At 36.5% G+C, this 26,559-nt stretch overlaps 1 protein-coding gene across 2 annotated transcripts in view; it reads right to left on the minus strand.

The window, feature by feature from the left end:
* LOC149184808 (EID1-like F-box protein 2) overlaps positions 1-26,332 on the minus strand; it is a 42,778-nt gene extending 16,446 nt beyond the window's left edge. Inside the window, exon 1 of one of the 2 annotated variants that reach the window (XM_089417714.1) lies at positions 26,181-26,332. Coding sequence is in view for 1 of the 2 variants with exons in the window: in XM_089417715.1 (XP_089273841.1) it covers positions 13,312-13,522 (211 nt within the window). In the remaining variant the exon portion in view is untranslated. Of the gene's footprint in view, positions 1-13,311; positions 13,707-26,180 lie in introns of those variants that run through there. The other variant, XM_089417715.1, reaches the window with a different exon arrangement.
* Positions 26,333-26,559: the final 227 nt, after the last annotated feature.

A 26,559-nucleotide genomic window follows, 5' to 3' on the forward strand; every position in this document is an offset into this window, starting at 1 on the left:
AGTTATATATTGATCTAATGATATGCTAGCTACATTGGTTATATGACTATACTGAGGTGATGTAATGTATGCTTGCATAGGTTAGGTTAGGTCGTTGCATTTTATTATTGTGTGTGCATCCGACTCATTCTTTATTCATGTTGATGTGTTGCATTCTAAATTACATTGCATGTAGTTAACCTTTTCCTTTCAGTATGGTTTTATATTGTTAGTTTTGTAACATCAGATGGGTGTTCTAATCCAACCTTTGTGGAGAGGCTAAAACACAAGAGTTCTCCAAAACCCAGAAATCGTTTTTGGAAATTCCACCTAAAGATAGCTCAATTAAATTAATTAGTTGATAATTAAAAAATGTCCAAGTCTACCTTAGGGAAATCGATTAATTCACAGGAATTAATTGAGAAAGGTGAGAATTCTCTAGAAACTCGCATGGATCGACTTAGAGATGATCTCAACCATCGATTAAGATTTAATCGTGGTCGTTGAAGTCTCAACTGGAGATTATAAGAGGAGGTCGATGGGGTTGATGGAGAGCACATAGTTGTAGATACTCAATGATCTAGGCAAATCAATTTTCCCGTAGCAGGTGATTCAACAGTGAGATCGAGCCAGTGATCGAGTAGCAGGTGGTAGAGGGGCGAAGTAGTACATTTCCAGAGGAGTTTCAAGTTCTGGAAGAGTGAGGAAAGGAGGTCGTATTATTTCTCAAGAAGGCAGTGCAGGGGCATGCGCAGAGCCTCTAGAAGGCAACTCGATTTCGTTGAAGAGCAATGTGTTTTAGGTGCTGGAGGCCGAGAATATTTCTAGAGGGCCTAGCCAATGACTTCCACCAGTTCTCCCACATTGGGTTTTTCCGTGGACAATTTTCCAAAAATAACGGTGTCAATTTGTGTGTGTGATTGCTCTAAATTTTCTCAGTTCCGCATATTTTATTTCCACAATGTAAATTTTATTTGTGAAGAATTGCAGTGTGAATTATTCATTGTTTGTCATAGCAAATAAACCGCTTAATAAATAACCAATTAGAAAAATAGTTTCCACTTGGTGCATTTCAAGGAATTTTCACACCGTATCAGAGCAATTTTAATCGGATCAGAATCTCAGAGACGAAGAGGGAGAAATTTGTTGTTTAGAGGGAACAAAAGCACAATTTCTCCAGAGTCTGCGCAGGGCGTAGCCAGGTAGTGCAAGTGGCAGGGCAGAAGTTTGATTTCCAGTTGCAGGGTGGTGGGAAAAGTTTGATTTTCTCATAGTAGAGCTCTAGCAGGTAGAGGTAAAGTTGGAAATTAATTTCGGAGAGCAACACAACAAAATCATTGAGCAGATTCAAGCGGAAGTGGAAGAGAAATTGCACACACAGAGGGAGTTTCTCTCAGAGCGTTTCTAGTTTCAAAAAACCATAATTTCCAGTTGCAGTAGGCAGTAGCAACAGGAAGATTTTCTCACTCCAGAAAGGAGTGTGAGTAGCAGTGCTAGCAACCGAGCAGGTGAAAAAGGGAGATTTTCGTCCCAGGTCAACTTTTTGCAATGATGGCTTCAACAGGACTCTGAGAACAGGTCAAATAAGAAGGTGCATAGAACTATTGTATCTGGAAGGCCAGGATGGCATTCCTACTAGACGAATATGGTCTAAAGCAGTACGCAGAAAACGTTGTTGTCGTACCTACAGATCCAAATCAGCTAGCGAATTACAATAAGGAGATGGCCAAGGCAAAGCAGTTGATTCTTGATGGAGTTCGAGATCATATAGTCTCACACATTGCAACCAAGAATACGACCAAAGAAATGTGGGATGTTATTGCCACACTATATTAGAATCCTTTCGAGCAACGGAAGATGTTCCTGAAGGAAAAGCTGAGGAATATTCGAATGTAGAAGGGTGAAGGCATCAACCCCTATCTCACCAGAATTCAGGATATCTGGGATGAGCTTGCAGTTGTAGGAGAGTTGCCTCCATCTACAGAACTTGTGCATTTGGCCCTCAACAATGTCACAGAGAAGTGGAGACCTTTGTCCAGGGCATTCTAGGACGAGATCAGTTGCCTGGGTGGGACCGAATGTGGGCAGATCTCACACAAGAGGAGATGAGGCAAGCTCTAGTAAAGAGCTCCATCAGCGGAAGTAGCAACAAAGGGTCGAAGGGTGTAACAGAGGAAGAAAATGTGGCCCTTGCATCGAAAGGGAAAGCAAAAGGTCTCAGGCAAGCACAACGCTCGCAGAGAGAGAAGAAGAAGAAGGATTTGTCCAAGATCAAGTGCTTCAGGTGTGGCGAGTTTGGCCACTACAGTACCCAGTGTCCTCAAAGGAAGAAGGACAAGGAGAAACAAGATCAGGCAGCAGCATCTGCAGAGATCGATTATCTTTCCTCTAGGCTAGAGGAATATTTCACCATGTATGCAGCTATACCTCCAAGAGAGAGGTGGGGCAATGTACAACTTTAGTCTCAAAGTTGCAGAGATTCGATTAGGGTCCAACGCGGATTGTTGCAGCAGGACCATACCCTTGCTATAGGGGCCCACAGTATTCAGTAGCAAGAGGATCAGTGTCAGTTGGTGCAGTCAGTTCTAGAGTGACAGTTGCAGACTAGTTGTAGTCAGATGTTGAGAGGCACAGAGCAGTGTTAATAGCAGTGCAGGAGGCACAATGCAGAGTCAACAACAGCACAGATTTCCCAGTGCACAGTGCAGAGGGTAGTAGCAATCAGAGACTCGAGAGACAGTTGCAGCACAAATACATAGTAGATTCAGATACTTCTCAGTTGCAGTGGTTGTGGCAGCAGCAACAATAGTGAGGAGGAGTGTTAGTTGGGTTGCAGTGAAGATGCAGAGTTGGCAGTTGTACATTGTACAGGTTGTACAATGCAGTGTCAGTTGCAACACAGATGTAGCATCATTCAGCGACAACCAGTAGCAAATGAATCAGAGTTAGCGCAGTGGTTAATGGACAGTGGCAGGCAGCTACAGTTGTCAAACATCAGCAGCGTGTATGGGAGGATGATGCAGAGACAGGGTGTTGTAGCAGTGCAGCACTAGAACACCTTCCTCGCTAAGAGGGAGTGTTAGTTTTGTAGCATCAAATGGTGTTCTAGTCTCAAACTTTGTGGAGAGGCTAAAACACAAGAGTTCTCCAAAACCTAGAAATCGTTTCTGAAAATTCCACCTAGAGATAGCTCAATTAAATTAATTAGTCGATAATTAAAAAATGCCTAGGTTTAACTTAGGGAAATCGATTAATTTATAGGAATTAACCGCAAAAGGTGAGAATTCTCTAGAAACTCACATGGATTGACTTAGAGATGATCTCAACCATCGATTAAGATTTAATCGTGGTCGTTGAAATCTCAACTGGAGATTATAAGATGAGGTCGATGGGGTTGATGGAGAGCACACAGTTGTAGATACTCAATGATCTAGGTAGATCAATTTTCTTGTAGCAGGTGATTCAGTAGTGAGATCGAGCTAGTGATTGAGTAGCGGGTGGCAAAGGGGCAAAGTAGCAGATTTTCGAAGGAGTGTCCAATTTCGGAAGAGTCGGGAGAGGAGGTCGTATTATTTCTCCAAAAGGTTGTGCAGGGGCTTGCGCAAAGCCTCAAGAAGGCAATTTGATTTGTCTGAAAAGCAGTGTGTTTAAAGTGCCAGAGGCCGGGAATATTTCTAGAGGGCCTAGCCAATGACTTCCAGCAATAGCTACAGGTAGAATGACTGATTCAGAAGCAAGGTCTGCACAGAAGGTTGACACAAGGATTTGTCGAAGCAGTTTTCTGTGGCCAATTGGCGCCGGGATTGTTTGAGGGTAAATCCCCTCAGATATTTTTGCCAATATTTCTCTCAAAGAGGATCGCCAGTTTGGCATCCATTTTATTGTACTCATAATTTTTGTTGTTGCATAATAATAAAACCCTCATCTACTACACCGGTTTTCCCACATTGGGTTTTTCCAGGGACAATTGTCCAAAAATAACAGTGTCAATTTGTGTGTGTGATTGCTCTAAATTTCTCAGTTCCACATATTTTATTTCCGCAACATAATTTTTATTTGTGAAGAATTGCAGTGTGAATTATTCGTTGTTTGTCGTAGCAAATAAACTACTTAATAATTAACCAGTTAGAAGAATAATTTCCAGTTGTTGCATTTCAAGGAATTTTCACATATATACCATATAAAGTTAAACACAAGGGTGACGATCAGCACGCCGTACACATGCTAGCAAACACATTGATTTGAGCGTGCGGGTAACAGGTTTGCAAGCCCAGGGATTGCAGGGGTTCTCATGAACTTCCTCGCTCAAGCATATGGATCATATGCTCTATGATGAGCACATGTCCCCAAGTTGGAGCAAGATGTTGTTACCCACCAAAAGTGGGTAACCCCATGGGAGAACTTTTCTCCTATCTTGGACAGTGAACCACCTAGCAGCCCTATACATCGCTCAATTATGATGATATGCCACATTTCTCTGCCATTTGCATAAGTCATACACCTCTCACCATTTGACATTCTTCTTGAATGAAGGTGGGCTACCACTCAACAAGTACTTTAACCATTTTCCAATCAAGTGCTTTTACTTAATGTTTTGGGCATTCTAACATAGATAAAGGGGTGATCTGTATGATTGACCAATCTTGACTGTAAACTTATTCTCTCACCATACTGAGGGGGTAAGTCTTTAGCCATAATAAGGGACCTCCTTTGAGGCCTTAGGGTTATAGGAGGCACACTACTTGGAAAACTTGGATTGAAGTAGTGTATCCGTAATCATTCCATAATTATCACTTTTCACCATCCCCTTGATCTCACATCAATCCTTCAAGTTTGTTGTCATTGGTTCATTAGGATTTGACACCCATACATCCACATCCTTGAGTTAGGGTCGGGAAAATTTTCCCTGGAGGTTAATGCAGCTACAAAAGAAAAAGAAAAGTTAAAATGCAAAAGAAGGTGGGGACATAATTAGCGCGTGGGCCAAAGCTTAGCATGAGCTTTACTTCCCTCATTAGCCATCACTCAAAACCTGAGCACTAGATGCTCCATCATGTCACAAGGAACCCTTGCATGTCCAGAACCTGATGAGCGAGAAACCAACTCATCCTTGAGGGGTAAATAAATGTTATATTATTAGAAGTAAACTTGGACACCTAAGAAGGCACACCAGAGGGGTGGAAAAAGCAAGCCGAAGAAAGGGGTATTCCTCCACAATTGCTTCCTTCATATCTCTATACACTCAAGTTGTGGACCTCCATAAGCTAGTCTTATGGCCATGGCACCTAGCCATGAAATCTTTCCCTTTCATTGCCATTATTATCACTAACACCTATGAATTGAAGGGTTAACCTTAGACATGTCACCTCCCCTCATAAGTTGGAACTGGAAGCACCTAATAGGGTTGATTACCTCACCACCTCTAAAAAGGGTAGGGAACACTTTTACGAGACTTGGTCTAATTAGATATTTGAAGGTGATCCCCGTTTGAAGTCATACTATGCCCTTAATAATTAAGTACAATCCACTATGATGCATTTATGGTCATTGTTTCTAACGAGTGATTTCTTTCAGTTGAGTTTGAGATGGTTTTGCCAGGTGGTTCTTCATAATAAAGCAACAAAGGCCTAGAGGGCATACTCATTCCATGCCTACTCCACATGATGCCTAGGTCTTACTACACTTCCGAAGAGTAGTGACAACCTTGCAAATGCAGCACTACCCCTCCAAAGTAGAGCATTGGACACTTTGATGATTCCTATAGTTGATTGACACCTTTGAGCACCCCCTAGATACTAAACCGATGAGCTCACTTTACCTAGTGTTGGAGATTCTTGATGATGTACCTAGTAGACCCAACATGCCCCTAGGCTTGCCTTGACATAGTTTGATGGGCATGCCTTGATCGGGAGTCCAAACGATGATGATCATCCCAGGGTGATCAGGGAGGGCTTGTACCACCTCATGGAGCCCAACAATAGAGAGAGATTACACCACGTTGCCTTGTGGCACCCATGGAGATGATGAAGGGCACCTAGAGCTGGCCTTTGGGCACATGGAGATGTTTTAAGGCTTGATTTGATGACTCACCCTCAATTCATGATTGATTATGATAGTTGGAGATGCATCTAGCCCTTGTTTTGTATTTTTGGAGCTTTATTACCCCTAAAAGGGCATAACATCATGCTTGGGAAGAGTTTCGACCCATGCATGCGAGCATTAGTGGCTTATTTTGTTGTATTGAACTATTGAGTTGGCTTGTAGCCCATTTACTTCAAGCCCACTCAAAATTAAGCTTCTTATAGGGCTTTTAGGAAAATTAATGGAAGTGATTGACCTCATATAAATAGAGCATCACTCCCTTGTTTATCATCATCACTTGTGGATTTCAACCTCTTTTAGAGAGCTCGACTTAGCCTAGATGTAACTCGCTACTTGTGGAGATGTGATCTTTTTGGAGCTATTGCTATTGGAGAATGATTTGTGTCTTGGAGATGTCTTTTTGGGATTGAAAGAAGGCTATTTCTTGGAAGAATTGTAAGTGTAATTGCAGATTTTTATTGTTTTTCATGTGATAAAATTATGCTAGGGTTTTTCTTATTCCATGTCTAAATGCATATCTTTTATGGAAAATCTTGCTTGATTATTGCATGTTAAACCTTGAATACCATAAAGGACCTCCTAGAGAGCTTTCCTTTATTTAATTTCTCCCCTCATAAAAAGATAGCTAGGGTTTATCAAGTGAAAACTAGGGTTTTCCCTCTTACTCCAAGCATAAATTTAATTTCTCTTAAATTTAGCCCTAAAAACTCCATCACCCAAGTAGGAAAAGGCACTAGGAATCCTTGTGGTGGTCAAAAATCATAAAAACTTTCATCTTATCTCCTCTTCTATTTTCCGAAGACCTTTAAGGCAAGCCGCTAGGGCTAGGGCATAGGGTCAAATTCAACAAGGGTCTTCTACTGGATAGACATTGAGGCTTTAGTAGCTTGAGTTCAACTTGATTGATCCTTGACACTCAAAATCTAGCTCTCTTCATGCTTGAATTTTCCCCAACAGTCTACCCTAGGCAATTTGTGCCCTAGCTAAATCCTAACTTTGGCTAGGACTTCAACTTGGGTCTTAAATTGAAGGTTTGCCTTTTCCTTTTGTTGATAACATTATTTGCAAACCTTTTCTTGGTATTTGTATACCTACGCATCCCTTTGTTGATCTACACGATGTAACCCTAGGTCACAAGTACCTCTCTAGGGCTTTGTACATGGTACACTGCTCCTACACATAGAGAATTATGCCCTTGTCCATTGAAAGTACCTTTACTTAGCTCTGCTTCATCTGATATATCACCTTGAGCCATATAACTTGGAATATCATTTAGGTGAAAATTGGGAAGCCTCCTGTGTGGTATAATTCCACTAAAAAGCAGAAGGAGGATTGCTGAGGTGACAATGCAAATGCACCTCATTGTTCTAATAAGGTCTGGCCTTTGCCTTGTGAGAGCTTGCTAGATTTTGAAGAAACAGGCCTGATATCATTAAATGGCAGTCATGGTAGTTCGACAGTGATTATATTCCTTCCTGGAACCAACATTGCACTGAAGGCAGGGCACACTTCAAAATTGTTGAAAAAAATGTATACACCACGATAGAAAATGACAATAAAAAAGATGTATGTGGTAGATTGAGCAAGGTAATAACCATTCCTGGAAAGTATCAACTTGTAGCTATTATAGTAAATGTTGTATTCATTTTTCAGACAGTTTTTGGGGACAGTCCTTCAAGGATGTATCAATGCCCTACTCAAGAATACATGCTTGAAGATGCCCTGAGAATGACATTGGTGCCATTCTTTGGCATACTTCAGAAAATAAAATTGATTCTCTTGTAAGGCAGAAGAACACACCAATTGGTCATATGGATCACCACATTGTTGAAATTTGTTCCAGGAATGCCTTGCAAAAGAACAGTGATTTGTGTCCTTGCAGAAGAGTGCAGAACTGATAATATGGCCTTGACATGCAAACTGCTGAATCTGTGCAAGACTCAAAAATACAACAGTCTTGTACTTTTTCATATAGTCTTAAAACCAGAATCCAAAAACATGCAGTAAAGGGGGATATTGTTTTCTCGGAAGAGATGCTCAAGAGCCAAGAAAACACCTTATGGTTTGACAACAATTATAACATTCCTTTGCAGGGATGGGTAGATATATCATGTAGCAGAGCATGTCCAAAGTTACAGCCCCTTCATGACATACTTCATTTGCAGGCATCCAAATTCATTCCCAGAGAGGCATTGACAGAGATTCCAACTTGTAACCATTCAGAGTTTGATGTCTCCCTGTTTTCCATGATGACTAAGCACTGAGGGAAGGGGCATTGTGCTTCCAAGATGTTAAGGTGGCTGCATTGGATCACTGACTTCACCTAGTAGCTGCATTTTGTACATGCTACAGTAGGGTAGGAAAATGAATAAGTTCACTTGAGCAGTAGTGTAACAAAAATAAGCTCTCTTGAGCATTTGATTTGGTTTTATTGTCAATGATGTGTTTGTTGATGAGGAGGTCAATCACATGTGTACATGACAAGATTCTGAGGTTCTCATGCACTTCTGAGAAGAGCACATGTCCCCAAGTAGGAGCCAGCTGTTACCCATTATTTTGCACAGGGGTACCCCTATTGAATTTACTTACTAGCCAAGTGTTTTTCATCACTAAGAACCTCAAGGACTTGGCTTGTTGGTTTTATGGACATTGACGAGGATTTGATGACATGGTGGTTGATCAGTGATGTAGTATTTGATGATGTACAGCCCCTTTGTTGGAGCAAATAGGGTTCAAGCATGGCATGTTCTTCAGTCATAATTTTGAGCATCTTCATGTTTCCCTAGGCAATTCACAGATCTCAAGGTAGTTCATGCATTTCAAGGCACAGGTCACATCCTCCAAGGCACACATGGGCTAGTTTCACTCACATGGACCTCTTCTTGACATGCCATGTGAAAATTCCTAGAGCACTCTCATGTTTTGAGCCTCTTTTTACTAAATTTGTGGGGCGACCCACTAACTTGGACATCCATATGGCTGTTGACGATTTTACAACTTATTTTATGACATGGAGAATCATTTTCATGCTTCATGGAGGTGTCTTTAATTGAGATATGGACATGGTCATGCCTTGGAGGCACCTTTGGAGGGATTATGAGCGCTATTTGAGGAGTCATCCACTTCTAGAGGATTTGTTCCACTTATTTAGAAGGTTGTTACACACTTGAGAACTAGACGCCGTACTCTTGCTTGCATGGGATATCACTTCACCATGTTTTGAGGATTGGACCACACCTTCTTAAGGGAACACTGAGCATCCACAACTTTTGGGGAATCTTTGGAGGCTAGATGTGCCACCTTAGAGCCTCATTCGTCATTCTTTAAAGGATACATCCCTCTCCTTGGGGGTTACTTCATGTTGATCATTGTACATGTGGCTTGACCACTTTATTTTATTGTTGATTAGAGCAACGAGTTGTAGGAGAAGTGCATTTTATTTTTCTTAGGCCAAGATCTAAAGAATCACATGAGACAGTATTATTTTATTATAAAGGAAGTCTAGCATCACCCTATGTAAAGAGATGCACTTCCTCAATTTCACTCATGGTTGGATTTTTGTAGCTCTCACTCCTTGGAACTTAATTGACATATCTTTCTTGGAGCATTTATGGTGTAAGGGATTCTTTTTTTGTGGATGATTGTTTTCAATTCTTGAAGCTTCTCTTTCTTGGCTATTATTTGAATTTTGGTGCATAAAGATTAATGATGAAATGCTCGTCTTCTACAAGACTTCAAGATCAATCCATTTAGGGGGTAAGTTACCACTTGGAAGGGAGATGTTTTAGGGTTTTTCTTCTGCATTATTCCTTTGTTGATTTGGTGATTATTTGGCACTTTGCTATGTTTTTCCTTTGGTTCCCTAGTAAGAAGTATAAAGTACATTTATCAAAACATATTTGATCTTGTTGGTGAAGGTTTTCCATTGAAAGTTCCCTTCTTGTAGACCTTGATATTCATTTTTATTCTTCATTGAGTGAGGGATCACTCTTTCCTTTTGGTTCTAGACTCTAGTCTCATACCCCTAATCCTTGAAGGAAATAAGCCACTTCTCCGAAGAATTTCTTCTTGACCTCATAAGCCATTTGATTCTCCTTCCATCACTTATTCTAAAACCCTAAAAACTCCAAAACTCTATTTTACTAAGGCTTCTCTCAACTTCACCTTGTGCCTCATTTCTTTGTCTTATTAATAGTATTAGGTATATCCCCTTGAGCCAAAGGAGAGCCAGCCTACAGTGGAGGATAGGTTGTTGAGGTGAAGGTGGTGACCATCCTAACAGTTACCCCTGGAGTTGTACATTGTGGATTAGGGCTCTTATCATTACATACAATTTGAGAGGTAACAAGGAGAATGCACCCTTCCCCACAGAAGCAGCGAATGATTGGAGATGAATTGAATTCTTAAAGGAGGTGGGAGTATTTTGTGGACTCCAAGCAACTAACTATGACAAGGGGCAAGCAACAGCATTGTCTTGTGGGGGAATCTTATGGAGTTAATTTGCTAATTTTGCAGCAGTTTCTTAATTGTATTTCAAGAAAACCTGCTAGCTCATTTGCATGTGAGAGAGATTGCAAGACAGTACATTTCATTGTCCCCAATAAGAGAAACAAGTTGAAATTAAAGAAATTATGATACCTGGTTTTTGTGAATAGCAGTTTATGGTTATCGAATAACAATATGTTAAAAAAGGCCTCCAAGCATGACATTCTACTTTCTGATGCTGACTACCATTCTAAGAAAACTAAATTGATTGCTTAGCTCAGGAAATATGCATCTTGGAAAATGATTATGGAGAGACACTACGATCTATTCATGCTTTTTTGCATGAAAAATTTATTATTTAAAACGCGTAGGTTTAGACCTGCTTTCTGTATAAAAAGTACTGTTCATGAGTAATGTGTGTATGTGATATGTATGTTTACAGCTAAGAAACAAGACACGTCCAACCTGGGGCTCATGTGCCTTTCCCACATATCAGACATAGACACACTAGGACACGTGTTTGGCACATGTCCTGCCTCCTAAAACAATACTTGTACCAAACATGTGTTCGACACATGCCTTAGATGTGTCCTACATGTTCAACTCTAAAAAATGTTTTTCATTGCTATTTAGTATTTTCTTACTTTCAGCTGTAGGGAAAGAGCTCTCACGGTCTCTCATTTTGCAGGTGAAGGATAAAATCAAGATTTGAAGGGATTCCAAATGTTTTGAAAATGTTATTGTTTCTAAAAAATTTGGATCTTTACGTCAATAATTCATTTTTGTATTTGTTTCTTCAGTTGTCTTTCTATGTATATGTCTATTGTCAAAGGGGCAATGGTTCAATGGTTAACAAGTGTTAGTGTTATTCCCCTCACCAAGGTTAAAATCCCCAAAGTAACATGTTTCACCCCTCATGGGCCAGTTTGTATGTGCAAACAGGCTGGTGTGTGCTTCACCCTGCATGGGCTGATCACCCAGGCAATGAGTCATTCCATCCACTTGAGGCCAAGAGCTAGTCCTGTGCGACTTTGGTGGACCTGTTGTTTCTTAGGCAAAGAATTCTCATTTGCGTGTAATAAAGTCAGTTACAATCATTATAGCGTTCCTGGATTGGGGGAGGGCATGCTTGCAGCATTGTGGTAAGATGAAGGCAGTGAAAAGAAAAGTAGATGCCTACTTTTGGCATTCAAGTTGTTTATTTTTGCAAGGTATTACATATTTTTTAATATTAATCTGGAACAAAAAATTGACTAGTCAGCTGGACAAAAGTGTTGGTGCTGACGGTTGGGGTATTTTCATCCTTGAAACTAGTATGTTATGTTGTAAAGAACTCCAGTAGTAGTGTTGTCATATTCTTTTTAGCCCTAGTTGACTCCTGTGCTTGACTGTGCTTTTTGAAGAAGCAGAGTTGAGTCTACTCCTTCAAGTTTGACTCGTGAGTTTGACTATACTCGAGTCAAGTGTAAGTCAGACTGACTCTACAAGTTTGGCAAGTTTGTCTATAAAGGATCATCCTATTAACATCCACTTCGACCCCATGACTATACTTGAATCAAGCGTAAGTTAGACTGACCCAACAAGTTTGGTAAGTTTGTCTATAAAGGGTCGTCCCCTTAGACCCACTGACTATACTTGAGTCAAGTGTAAGTGTAAGTGAGACTGACTCAACAAATTTGGCAAGTTTGCGTATAAAAGATCATCCTATTAACGTCCACTTCGACCCCATAACTATATTTGAGTCAAGTGTAAGTTCGATTGACTCAACAAATTTGGCAAGTTTGTCTATAAAGGATCATCCTATTAACATCCCACTTAGACCATGCGTTAATCTTATTCGATGATGAAGGAAAACCAACTCCAAGTGGTCAAACGCCGTCCCTCCAACACGCAACGACTCTACACCCAATAGGGTTTGAACCTGGGCTCTTTGCATAACATCCCCCAATCCCAACTACTAAACCACAGCCCTTACAGATAAAGGGCACAAAAAGAAGCAACACGCATTTTTTGTTTTTCCTGAGCTGATTTCACAACAAACTACTATCAGACCTGTCAATTGTCCAAATTCCGTGGCAATTTGTAGTATACAGTATCATCTATGTGATTTGAAATGAATTATTATTGAAAATTTGAAGTAAGTAGACATTGTAAACTTTACTCTTCAGCCATTCAGAGTCATTCTCCAATTCAGAGTCAGATAAATTAGTCCGGCAAGCTCTCAATCCAGTCGCAAGAAATGAAACTTGGGTGTGTTTTGCAGCCTTCTGTCTGACTAGCTGTTGTTTTCCATGCAATCCTTTCTGGTAAAGGCATCATGTCGTCTAAGTTTTCACACAGCTGAGTAATTATAGCAACGCGAATGCAAAAAGTGGAAAAAAAAAAAAAATAACGCATGGCCTGAAATGATCCCAAGGAATTGAACCAACGACTTCCGTGAACGACATTACAGCATAAACTGACACAAAGCTATATCCGAACACTTAAATTTAACTTATAAACACACTGACACAAAGCTAAATCCGAACATTTATATTTAACTTATAAACATACTGACACTAAAATTACACCAGAAATTAAAGATCAAAGAAATTGCCATGGAAATGCAAGGAGACCATCATATTGAGCCCCGTAAAGCGAGATTCTGAGAATTTCGCATAGGCCTTCAAGTGCGAAACCCCCAAACACGTAAATAATAACATTTATAGATAATCTTTAAGACAATGCGTTGAAATGCGACCGTACCGTTTTCCTGATCAGAAATGAGAGCTCCAGCAACCTGATCTACCACAGGTCGCTGGTCGCCATTAATTGTCCGCGCTCTGGTCAAATGGCAGAAGAGGAAGACGATGTAAAACAAAGTGAGGAAGATACAAAGCTTTGTTATATTTTGCAGGAGCTTCAACAGATAAGCCGGCTTTTTTTTGTCACTTAGAAACCGGCAACCAGCGGTCATACCCCCACGGGATACGTACTTGGTCGAAGTTCTTTTAGCTCAGGTTCACTGCATCAGGGTGAATTGGTCCCGACTCCGGAGAATATATTCTAAAAAGAGGTGGAGAGTATTCAGTCGAAGGTCGAAAGTTCTGGTCTGCTCGCTTGGTTAATATTTGGCCTCGAAAAAAGATATTCTATAATAAGGTGGTGTTCCCTTTTATAGGTCCCCACCTTGTCGCTTTCAACCTTATAATAAGATTGTTTTTCTTGTATCTAAACTTTGAGAATCTCAAGTAAGTGGGGGAGTTGAACTTGAATGACTCACATCAATGGTTGGGTTGTGTGATGGTTATATAATTAGTAGCGTGTGGAGCTGAAAAAAAATTAAATTAACCAGATTTATAAATCAATGACATTTGGAATTAAATGATGCAAAGGTTTTAGATACCTTAAACCCTTTAGTACATGAAAAACATTACATTATTTATATAGAAAAGGAATCATTGTCTTTCTTACATTTAGAAGAGGAAAGGTGTTGAAAGTCAACCAAACCTTTACATCCAAGACAAAGTTATTTACTAAATGAAAATGAAATCAAAAGAAAGTGACAAAAAAAAATAAAAGTCTAATTTACTTTTTTATATTATAATGTGTATCTTTAGTAAGTATTTAAGTTAACAACCACTACTAAATATGTAATTGTATACGTGGAGTTTTATATAATATAATTCTTTTAAATGGTAAAGTAGTTAAGCTGGTAATCATTAATATGGACTAAATAAAGTATCTAATGGTATATTAGAGGTTGGAATGCTCAAGAGAGTATATAGTTGTATATTTGGAGGTTGAATTCCAAAATAATATAATGTAAAAAGTATTTGTAGAAATTCACTAACGTTTAACTATAAAGTATGCAACTGACTTGGAGGATATAAAAAAATATGTGTAAACATTTTATTAAAGAAACGTAAAATAAAAAGTATTTAAGAGAAAAAAAAAAAAAAATCGATTATATTTTTCACGTAAAGATGGGTTTTTGGGAAGGGTTACTTGAAATTTTTGTTCTCAATGTGTTTGTAGTTGGGATGTGATTGGATTCAAGTATATGGTGATTCTTTTTAGATTAATTAGGTCAATAGGTTAATAATGACGAGGTCAATAATCGTCATTAGTGTCAAAAAAAATTGCTCATGTTTGTGTTTTAAGATATTTTAAGGATGAAGAAATCTTTTACTTATTTTTTATGTGCTCATATTTACAAGGAAAAGAACCAAAGAGTGGATGGATTGCCTTTCTAAACAAGGTTTGGTCATGGATCAATCGGGACCCTGGGACATCACAAAATACATAAAACCTAATCACTATGAGTTTTTCCATAATTCTTTCATGGACAAGGCAAAATAGAATCCCACAGTTGAAGGATAAGACAACATCATAGGATATGCTCTACATTTTATTTTTGCTCTATATCTATCCATATTAGATACCTTATATATTTATTATTATTACAGTTGGTACTCAAGAATATTAAAATATTCCTGACTAATAAAAATAAATTTGACTAAAAAAACTTTAGCCATGGGACACAAGTTATAAGGGAGTGGTGAATGACGTGGAATGTACATTAAGAATGAGTGTGATTAAACAAATTTTTAATATAAAATAGAATTTTTAATAATCGTTAGTTACAAAATTTTGAAATAATATGGGTTATATTTGGAATATTGTAAAATATTAAATTTATATTTATATTTTGGGTAATTTAATTTTTAAATTTTGTTTTCCTATTGTATTAACATATAAATAAAGTATTTGATAAATTAAATTAAATATATTGAACAAATAATATAATTGAAGAGTAGAGATAAAAAAATAAAACAAATTGCTTACACATGTTAATTAATATAGTTATAGGTATCAATCCATAATAAGCATCAAAACATTTACTACGTGATAAGTGAGTGATAAATTTCATTGGTTAAAATTTTAAAAATTATAAAAATAAATAAATTGTAACTTTATTTTAAATTTTATTATTAATAATAAATAATGAAAATGTTCTTTGCGCTCGGCTGCTCTAATGCGGTGACTAGGGTTCGGCCCTCCTCCCGAGCTTAAGTTTTCTAGATGCCCTTTGATGTAGTCTCGAATCACCTCACCTTTCTCGGTTGTAGTATTTTTTTCAACCAAAGAAATCTCATGAGGAGCAGTTCTCAGGTGTACAAAGTCCTGCATGGGATTGGACCGTGGGACTTGTCAAGACCAAACCTCCACATGTAGCCATTGGACCACAGCCTCAGAACTACCTTCTCGGTTGCAATTATGGATTTTGCATCCTCTATTATGGATAAACCATCTTACTCTGCTCCATCCTCTGTGGTAGCCTCTCATCTTGTCATGGATTCCTCGGTCGCTGGATCCAAATGCGAGTCTTTGGATTTAAAGTCATCCTTGTCTCCCTTGGTGGCGAGCCCATTCTTGGCTTCTGGATCTCTTACCTCCACTTCCACTCAGTTTCCACCCTCAACTTCCTTAGCGGCGAGCTCGAAAATGGTCCCTGGTTCTGGTAACACCTCAACGAGAGTTAACAAGTATGTGGTTCCTCCTTCCTTCAGTGATAATAGTTAAATATGTTCATGGACCCTCTTTCTCTATGTTGACTATTCATGAAGACCCCTCAATTAAGGTCCCTTTGGGGGTCGATGCTATAAGTGAAGCGAAAACAAATCAGAAGTTGCCTTGATTGACAGGTTCAATGGCCTCTCGTCAAGGCTTGGCGACCTACATTCTTGGATTTCTAAGCATTGGAAGCCCTTAATCTTTGATGATTTGAACATTTACCCTCTGGAAAGAGCATTCTCTATTGTTGTCTTTGACAAAGTTGAAAACAAGGTGTTGATTTCTAAATCTAGTCTGTGGTTTTGGGGCAACCTTGGGCTTTATTTGCAACCCTAGTTCCCCTCATTTGGCCCTTTCTCGACTTCAATCTTTACTGCCTTGGTTTGGGTAAGGCTCCCCAACCTCCCATTGCATATGTGGAATCGACAACAATTGGTAATGCTTTAGGCAGATTCTACTATAGGTGTAGTGACAGTAAATACTACTTGAAGTCTACATATGCCCGCATTTGCATGAAAATGGATTTTAGCAAAGGATTTCTCACTAAAGTCAAGTTAACAGGCTCTGACTATTTATGGGTGTGAAATTGGATTATGAAAAAAATTCTTATCTTTGCAGAGCTTGTTATGAATCTGAGCATTCTCTCAAAAATTGTCCCAAAGCTGGGCAAAACAAAGTAAAGAAAAATAGTCAAAAACCAAGATGGTGGGATGGCACCAAATCATATCATTACAGAATTTATAATGAGGTTGTTACCCCTGTTTCTCATAATGATGTCATTCTGCAAAAGGATTAAAAACCTTTAAAGATCATGATAGATTCTTCTAAAGAAAAGGAATTTTCAACAGCGAATCAAGTGAAGAAGGGTAGCACTGTGGAGGTTTCGAGAAACTCAGTGAATGTTGGTTCCCCAAGCGCTTCTTCATATAATTCTCTTGGAAAAAAGGCTTTTGAAGTTGAGCATCCAATTATGGACAGGGGAAAGAATATGTCTAAGCCCATTTCCTTTGAGGACGTTCCTCCAAGAAATAAGTTTGAAAAAAACTCCTCCTTGGGTGGATCGGGTAGATGCGGATGAGCCTTGATTAGTTCAAAAGAATGAAATTGATAGTAGAGATTAATCAATGAACATTGAAAAGATAGATTCTCTAGAAAACTTGGGTTTGTTCCAAGTTGGAAAAAAGATAAAAAGAAACTCTCCAAGGATAACGAGAAGCCAATCAAAGCTAAAATGAAACTAAGTTGAGAATGGGATGCAAATACATTTGGATTTTAGGGGTCTTTTGGAAAGTTTTTAGTTGGAATGGGAACAATTTTTTTGTATTGTGGAGTTCTCAAGTAAGGATTTGGGTTGATCCTGCATGTTCAAGCCCAAACCTTCAAGGAACCTTAGTAGCTCTTGTTCTTAAGATAATCGTAACCTTCAAGGAACCTTAGTAGCTCTTGTTCTTAAGATAATCGTAACGGTTTTGGGGTGGATCTTAACTTTACTAATATAATTTCAATTCTCGTCTCTTTAAAAAATTATATATATATATATATAGAGAGAGAGAGAGAGATAACAAGATTATGATATTCTTAATTTGTAAATAAGTTTTTTTTACAACACTATAGGCCAATACCTATATATACATATCATGGAACAAGATTATGATATTCTTAATTTGTAAATAGGTTGTTACAATACTATGGGTCAATACCACAATTTATCAATACCACATGCCAAAAAACCATAATTTCCTCCATATAACACTTGTTGATATAAAAAAACATAAAAAATTAATTAATCAATTTAATTAAAAAGTCAAAAAGGACATAACTACTTCCAAAATAAATATCAAATTTTGATTGTATATACTATTATAAATAGTCTAGAATATTTTATTAAAATTAAATCATTTTGAAAATCTTTTTTCTTATAAATATAATTAGATTTAAAAAACAATATAACCTAATATGTCATTCAAGAAAGATTAATTAAAATAATTCAAATTATGATGTACTAGATGACTTCTAAATATTGATGATATTGAAGATATTGTATTTTATAAATTCAAATTAAAGAAAATAAAATATGCATATTTTATTAATTCGAATAATTAGATTTTTATATAAAAATTTAATTTATAAACGAGTTGTCTTTAGTGAGACATTTTGGAAGCTTTTCAGATGGGCTTTTCCGGTCTAATTTCTCTAAAATCCAGGAGGAATTTATTGAAATCACAAGCTTATGGTAACCTGGTCTAATTTCTCTAAAATCTTGTAAAATCCCGCAGGGATTTATTGAAATCACAAACATGATGGATAACCCCTGCACAATCAAAGTGCCTATACATTCACATTCAAAAAACCAGTTTAAATAACACAAACCAAGATTTCACTTCAATTTAGGGCATTGAATCCACATATACATTTAAAAAACCAGTTTAAATAACACAAACCAAGATTTCACTTCAATTTAGGGCGTTGAATCCACATATACATTCAAAAAACCAATTTAAATAACACAAATCAAGATTTCACCTCAATTTTTTTTTCTATAGGGCACAAGTCATAATAAAGACAACTCCATTTATAAATGAAAAAATTAGATTTTAATTAAATAGTTAGTATAGTTTATTTTAATTATTTATTTATTAATGGTTGATATTTATTTTAAGATGTAAATTAATTAATTTATTTTTATAATTTAAAATTAAAAGAAAAATTTAGCTTTAAATTTTGATTTTTTTTCAACATTTAATTTGAAGGTAAGATAGATCTATGTTAATTTTTTCAATACCTTTATAATATTTATATATAAACTTCATATCTTTATGTATTAAGATGAAGAGGTAGACCATGGCAAAGACTTAAATAAAGAGCAATGTAGTGAAGAGGCAGACAATGGCAAAGACTTAAATAGAGAGCACTGTAGTGAAGAGGCAGACCATGGCAAAGACTTAAATAGAGAGCAATGTAGAGACCATAATATCATGTAAGGGCTATATTAAACGACTAGATTTGAAAAATAATATTTAATTTATGATATTAAATTATTAAAATCAAATAATATTAAATATATATATATATGTTTTTAATTTAATTTAAATCTTTATTACTAAGAGAGGTGCTCTCCACCCTAGTATGGTAGATATGTTGTGATGTTTAACATTTTGAATTAGTCAAAAAAAGAAAAAAAAGAAAAAGCTAAATTAAATAAAAAATAATAATAAAACAAAATAAAATAAAATAAAAAACATAAAATTCTCCACTCATGGTTTTTTCCTATGGTATTCTTAAGCTATGGTTTTTCCCCATTGTATTCTTCTCTAATGTAACCTATTTAAAGGCTAATAATTAAACCAACCTAGATCCATCTTAACTAGGATCTACCAAAAGTCAAGAGAGATCAGGTCTCTCTCTTGAGGTGCAAACCTCTTTTAGAGTGAAAAGAAATTTGATTCCTCTTGGTACATCCAGACTTAAGATGGATCTAGGTTGGTAATACATATAGTGATATACATATGAGAATGATGATTTTCTTTGACGTGTTTTATAATTTTTACAATTTAATTTTTTTGTTATATATATATATATATATATATATATATATATATTCAAATTTTAAGGTCATGGTCAAGTCACACACCAAGTTGGTGTATATATATATTCAAATTTTAAGGTCATGGCCAAGTCACACACCAAGTTGGTGTATGAGGTCCCCTTGTTTGAGAAATAAAGGACTCCTCTCTCTCTCTCTCTCTCTCTCTCTCTCTCTCTCTCTCTCGATATATATATATATATATATATATATATATAAGGTCATGGCAAAGTCAAACACTAAGTTGGTGTATAAGACCTCCTTTATGAAATAAGGGACTCGCCTTCACGCAAGGATTTGACCTAAATGGTGGTTATCCCACATTGAAAAACGAAAAGAGCTTACTAACAAATATTGGGGCCCCGCCCATATTTGAAACTTGATTAACCTGTTGAGTGTGTTTGTGGGTGGTTATGTTAAGCTCGGGAGTATAGGGGCAGTCCCTCCAACTCGACTCTAAGACTCCTCCGTGATAGGGGGCAAATCTATTGATTCTCTTGATACCAAAAAGAGTCTATACAAGTGTATATACTCTATCTCCCTCCAGTTTTGAATTTGTAACCTCTCAAAAAAAAGCATGTGTTCTTAATCATGATAGCCACTCAAACCCTTAAAAAAAAAGTTTATAATAAATATTAAAGTTTTATATGTTTATCAACCTAATTTAAATATGAAATTCTAAAATATCATGATTACTATGATTATTAATATAATTCCTCATAAATTCTAAAATATCATGATTACTATGATTATTAATATAATTCCTCATAAAATAAATCTATAGTTTACAATACAATAAATTAAATTGAATAAACTTGTTTTTTAATTTTTTAATTATATTAATGTTTTTTATTATTATATTTTTACTTAATACTTTATTAAAACATTTATTACAACACGTCCTTCTCATAATAGATAAAAGATATCTCGAAACCATAAAATAATAATAAAATACTTCATTATAACATCACTCACTATTAAACTATAAAATACATTTCTCCATATAATACTAAATAATTATTTATTATTATTAACATATTCTTTAATAATTTTAAATATATATTATTATATAATACCGATTAAAAATATTTAAAAAATAAATAAATAATAACCAAAGCATAAACCTTCTTTCAAGGTGGCATATATGCAACTTTATAAACACTTTCAGGTTGATAAAGGACAAACGCACATTTCTTTCTTTTACAAAGATGTCTGATATGACCAATTCATAACATTTTAAATGATCCCACTAGCAATTACCTTTTTCAATGTGTGGTTCATTTAATTAAATCCATTTTAATATTGAAGATTTTTAAATATGGTTGGAATTTTGTATTCGAAATAATATTATTATATTGTTGTCTTTTTCTATTGATATTGTGATACTGGGAGGTATTTATGTAATGATAATTTTAAATATTAGTTATTGCTCTTATAGTGGGAAAGTACATTAAAAGAATAGAAGATTTGGGAGATCATTTAGCTAGTATCCACTATTAAATAAGGTTTACCAAATTCTTTATTGAAATTAATAATTAAAGAAGAGAATGTTATTTATTAAAAATCATATATTATTGTGATTAAAAATTTTTGAGTTTAAGTAAGATTAGTCACAATTAAACAATATCACTCTAATTTTCAACCACTTAAATTAAAATTTAAATTTAAAATATCATTTTTCATATAAAAAATTAAAATAATTCATTAAATTATTACAATGAAAATTCAATAGTTTGATATCTTTACAATAATAAAATTAACAGAATTTTCTTTCCAATTTACTAAAGTTTACATCTAGATATTTCTTTTGCATAAATATAAATTTTAACTTTGACTTTCTCATTTTAATATTCAAGTGGGTTAATTGTTATGTGTTTTTGATGAAAATGATGCTTTAGTCTATAATGGTTTAACCAAAAATTCTTGTAGGATCTATTTCACAATCCCAAAGTCACTAATAACTACCTATGAGAAGCAACAACTAGTAACTTCTCCTTCTCCATTGTTAACAATATATAAGACCAACCAAGACTTATTTTTTGGATGAATCATGTCATATTGAATTTCATAAAAACTTTTGTTTTGTTATTTTTAATTGATAGTAATTGAATTGTTAAAATTTGCTTCCCCTACTTAAAAGGACCTTAAGGGCAAATTGAAAAAGTTGATAATTTAATTCATTTACACTTAAAATTTTTCCTACTTTTACATTTTGACCTATGCAAAGCCATACAAATAGTGTCGCCACATTTCTTGTTTGATCAATAGTTCCACAATTTTCTAACACATTTCTCTAAGGCTCATGGCATGCATTCTAGATGTAACAGTAACACTAAATTAAACATGTCATTTTGTGTTTGATCAATAGTTCCACAAGTTTCTAATACATTTCTCTAAGTCTCATGGCATGCATTTTGGATGTAACAATAACACTAAATTAAACATTATGTTACACTTGACCCAAGAATCCATAAGTAGAGGAAAACAGGATTGATCTTAAAGTTGACCTACTACAGTCCCTTCCCTATGACCATGCATTGTCTGTCAACTATATCAAATATAAATGAGAATTTAAAAAAAAATGTCGCCATAAGTGTCAGAGATATTCACCTCTGCCACCAATCATTTTAATTTTTAGTTCAAAGTAGTTTGCTAAATTAACTCAGAGTGAGTCATCACTCTACCTAGCCACTGTTGTTTCCCTCAATTGTACCATTTTTCTATGGTACAATTATCAAACAGATTGGTTTAATTAAAACAGTGTATACATCATCATAAGAAATATGGCATGATATCTATCAATTGTACCATTTTTCTATGGTACAATTATCAAATAGATTGGTTTAATTAAAACATAGTATACATCATCATAAGAAATATGGCATGATATCTATCAACTGATCAAGTTTTGAGCATTGGCTTAAGGTGGTAGTTGTCCACAGTTAGTATCTCAATCTTTGTAAATAGTGTCTAAAACATTGCATAAAGAGCATTTGTGCCTATGTTGATGTTAGAAGCACCAAAAGCAGAAAAGCATGTCCTCAACTTGTTGGTGACTTGTTTTACCACTGTTAGGGTTCAAGAGAAATAAATATAACAATCAAGAAACACACATTCAAACCATGTACACCATGATTATCTGGAAAACCCCAATTGGGGAAAAAACCAACCAACAATAGATCTATTATTGTCCTTGGCTAAAACACAGCCAAGATGGCCAATAACCTGAGCTTTCACCGCTCAACCATGGCTACCTATAATGGAGAATACACAAACCTTTTAAGGGCTTCAACTACATGTAAAACCATGAGTCACCAATACTAGGTGCCCAAAACTACAATTGTCATAACCTCAACTCCACCATAGGGTCAAGTTTATCTAACAATCCCCCCTTTAAACTTGACTTTGGGTTTTCCTTGGCCAAATCTAGCCAAATCTGCCAAGTGAACCAGCCACCACTCACCTCGAGGCCCTACCAAGCCAATGTCAAGGTGTTTAAGAATTTCACATGTTGTCCTAGCTCAACATGCTCCCCTATATCACCTAGGTCTATATCTAAACTTTACCAATGATTATTTACCGAGGTACACATGCCATATCAGGTCTTACAGTCGTATGACCTAACCTTAAGTCACTATTCTCTTAGCAACTTGCTTCCACACAACTTGAACCATTTGCATCTCACCTTGTGAGACCGTTATCTCACTATCTCAAGCCTGCTCTTATAACTAATGCTCTTACCAAACCTCTTCATAACCCTTGTGATTATTGGATTTCACTAGCATAAGGCTCTTCAATTTATTAATTATATCACCTAGAATCTTGGAGACACATTCAATCATATATTACACCATCCTTGGTATATGAAGTTCGCAGTTTTTAATCTAGAAACCATATGGACGCCAACACATTCACAACACTGAATTTCTCCAGTTTCAACGATCAGGTACGAGCTTCACCTCTTCCCTCACATCATCATCATCATCGTTTCTAGCTTCCCTCACATCTCTACTCAAAAGAAAATATGTGACAGCAAAAAACAAGAAAAGAACGCCATGTTGGTTAGTCCCATGCCTGTGAATTTTTACATTTACCATTATTCATCTTCTTGGGAGAAGCACAACTATCAATTGAAGCTTCCATCTTCTAGTCATCAAACCGCCGCAGAACGACCGTGACGTTCAAAAGCAAAGTTGTGAACCATATATCGTCGTGGTTGGAGTGTGCAAGCATTTCCTATCCAGGCAATCTCAGGCCTCGGTGGATTTATAAATCTTGAAACTGCAGTGAGCAGAATAAACCAACCGTTGATATTTGCAAGGTTCCGACTCTGCCCCCACTCAGAGGCATCACGAGACGACTTTTCCTTGCCCTTAACTCGAATAACATTGTTGCAAAACCCTTTTTTCTGCATGCGGCCTATGGAAACCCTGTCGTCGACATTTCCAGTAGGGCATTTTAGTCCAGCGTGCGCACCTCCAACACGACCCCATAATCTAATTTAAATTTTCAAAAAATATTCTCTATGCCCAGGCCTTGGCAAAACTTTCAGGCTTCATTTTCTTCTTGCTCCTCATCGAGCCATTGCTCAACTGGCACTGCTGGTTTGTGCAATGAGCTATTGCTTCAACCAGCACCACTATTTCGTCGATGGGAACATTTCAAACAGCTAGCCAGGGCCCTTGCCAACCAGAGCTCTGATACCACTTGTTAGGGTTCAAGAGAAATAAATATAACAATCAAGAAACACACATTCAAACCATGTACACCATGATTATCTGGAAAACCCCAATTGGGGAAACAACCAACCAACAATAGATCTATTATTGTCCTTGGCTAAAACACAGCCAAGCTGCCCAACAACCTGAGCTTTCACCGCTCAACCATGGCTACTTATAATGGAGAATACACAAGCCTTTTAAGGGCTTCAACTACATGTAATACCATGAGTCACCAATACTAGGTGCCCAAAACTACAACTATTAACCATAACTATTGACATAACTTCAACTCCACCATAGGGTCAAGTTTATCTAACAACCACATTCTTCTTTTTCCAAAAAGAGGCATAAGACAATAAATTAAAGAACAATATAACAAAGAAGAATGTGTGAAAGCTCAAGAAAAATCTAGAAATTTAACAAAGTAATATTGGAAAACTTATAAAATCTAAACAATGGAATTTGCTCAAGGGAAAAAAAATGAAAATGACACCAATAATTCTATGTTGAAGAACCAAGATATGAAACAAATTTGGCAAATTTGTCTATAAAAAAATCATCCAATTAACATCCGTTTCGACCCATAACTATACTTTAATCAAGCTTAAGTTAGACTAACCCAACAAGTTTGGCAAGTTTGTCTATAAAGGGTCATCCCCTTAGACCCATGACTATACTTGTAAGTGTAAGTGAGAGTAACTCAACAAGTTCGGTAAGTTTGTGTATAAAAGATCATCCTATTAACATCCACTTAGACGCTTGACTATAACTATATTTGAGTAAGTGTAAGTCAGACTGACTCAACAAATTTGGCAAGTTTGTCTATAAAGTATCATCCTATTAATATCCACTTAGACCATGAGTTAATCTTATTCGATGATGAAGGAAAACCAACTCCAAATGGTCAAACGCCTTCCCTCCAACACGCAACGACTCTACAGCCACTAGGGTTTGAACCTGGGCTCTTTGCATAACAGCGCCCAATCCCAACTACTAAACCACAGCCCTCCCGTAAAAGGCACAAAAAGAAGCAACACGCATTTTTTGTTTTTCCTGAGATGATTTCACAACAAACTACTATCAGACCTGTCAATTGTCCAAATTCTGTGGCAATTTGTGGTATACAGTATCATCTATGTGATTTGAAATGAATTATTATTGAAAATTTAAAGTAAGTAGATATTGTAAACTTTACTCTTCAGCCATTCAGAGTCAGATAAATTAGTCCGGCAAGCTCTCAATCCAGTCGCAAGAAATGAAACTCGGGTATGTTTTGCAGCCTTCCGTCTGACTAGCTGTTGTTTTGCGTGCAATCCTTTCTGGTAAAGGCATCATGTCGCCTAAGTTTTCACACAACTGAGTAAATATAGCAACGCGAATGTAAAACTGAAAAAAAGAAAATAACACATGGCCTGAAATGATCCCAGGGAATTGAACCAGCGACTTCTGTGAACGACATTACAGCATAAACTGACACAAAGCTAAATCCGAACACTTAAATTTAACTTATAAACACTGACAAAGCTAAATCCAAACATTTATATTTAACTTATAAACATACTGACACTAAAATTACACCAGAAATTAAATATCAAAGAAATTGCAATGGAAATGCAAGGAGACCGTCATATTGAGCCCCGTAAAGCGAAGATTCTGAGAATTTAACATAGGCTTTGAAGTGCGAAACCCCCAAACACGTATATAATAACATTTATAGATAATCCGTGAGACAATGCGTTGAAATGCGACCGTACCTTTCTATTTTCCTGATCAGAAATGAGAGTTCCAGCAACCTGATCTACCACAGGTCGCTGGTCGCTATTGATTGTCCGCGCTCTGGTCAAAATGGCAGAAGAGGAAGACGATGTAAAACAAAGTGAGGAAGATACAAAGCTTTATTATATTTTGCAGCAGCTTCAACAGATAAGCCGGTTTTTTTTTCACTTAGAAACCGGCAACCAGCGGTCATACGTACTTGTTCGAAGTTCTTTTAGCTCAGGTTCACGGCATCAGAGCGAATTGGTCCCGACTCCGGAGAATATATTCTAAATCGAGGTGGAGCGTATTCAGTCGAAGGTCGAAAGTTCTGGTCTGCTCGTTTGGTTAATATTTGGCCTCGAAAAAAGATATTCT

This window comes from Pinus tabuliformis, chromosome 3_2 (assembly GCF_031772625.1).
Source record: "Pinus tabuliformis cultivar Carrire ecotype Pingquan chromosome 3_2, CPIR1, whole genome shotgun sequence".
NCBI classification, from domain to species: domain Eukaryota; kingdom Viridiplantae; phylum Streptophyta; class Pinopsida; order Pinales; family Pinaceae; genus Pinus; species Pinus tabuliformis.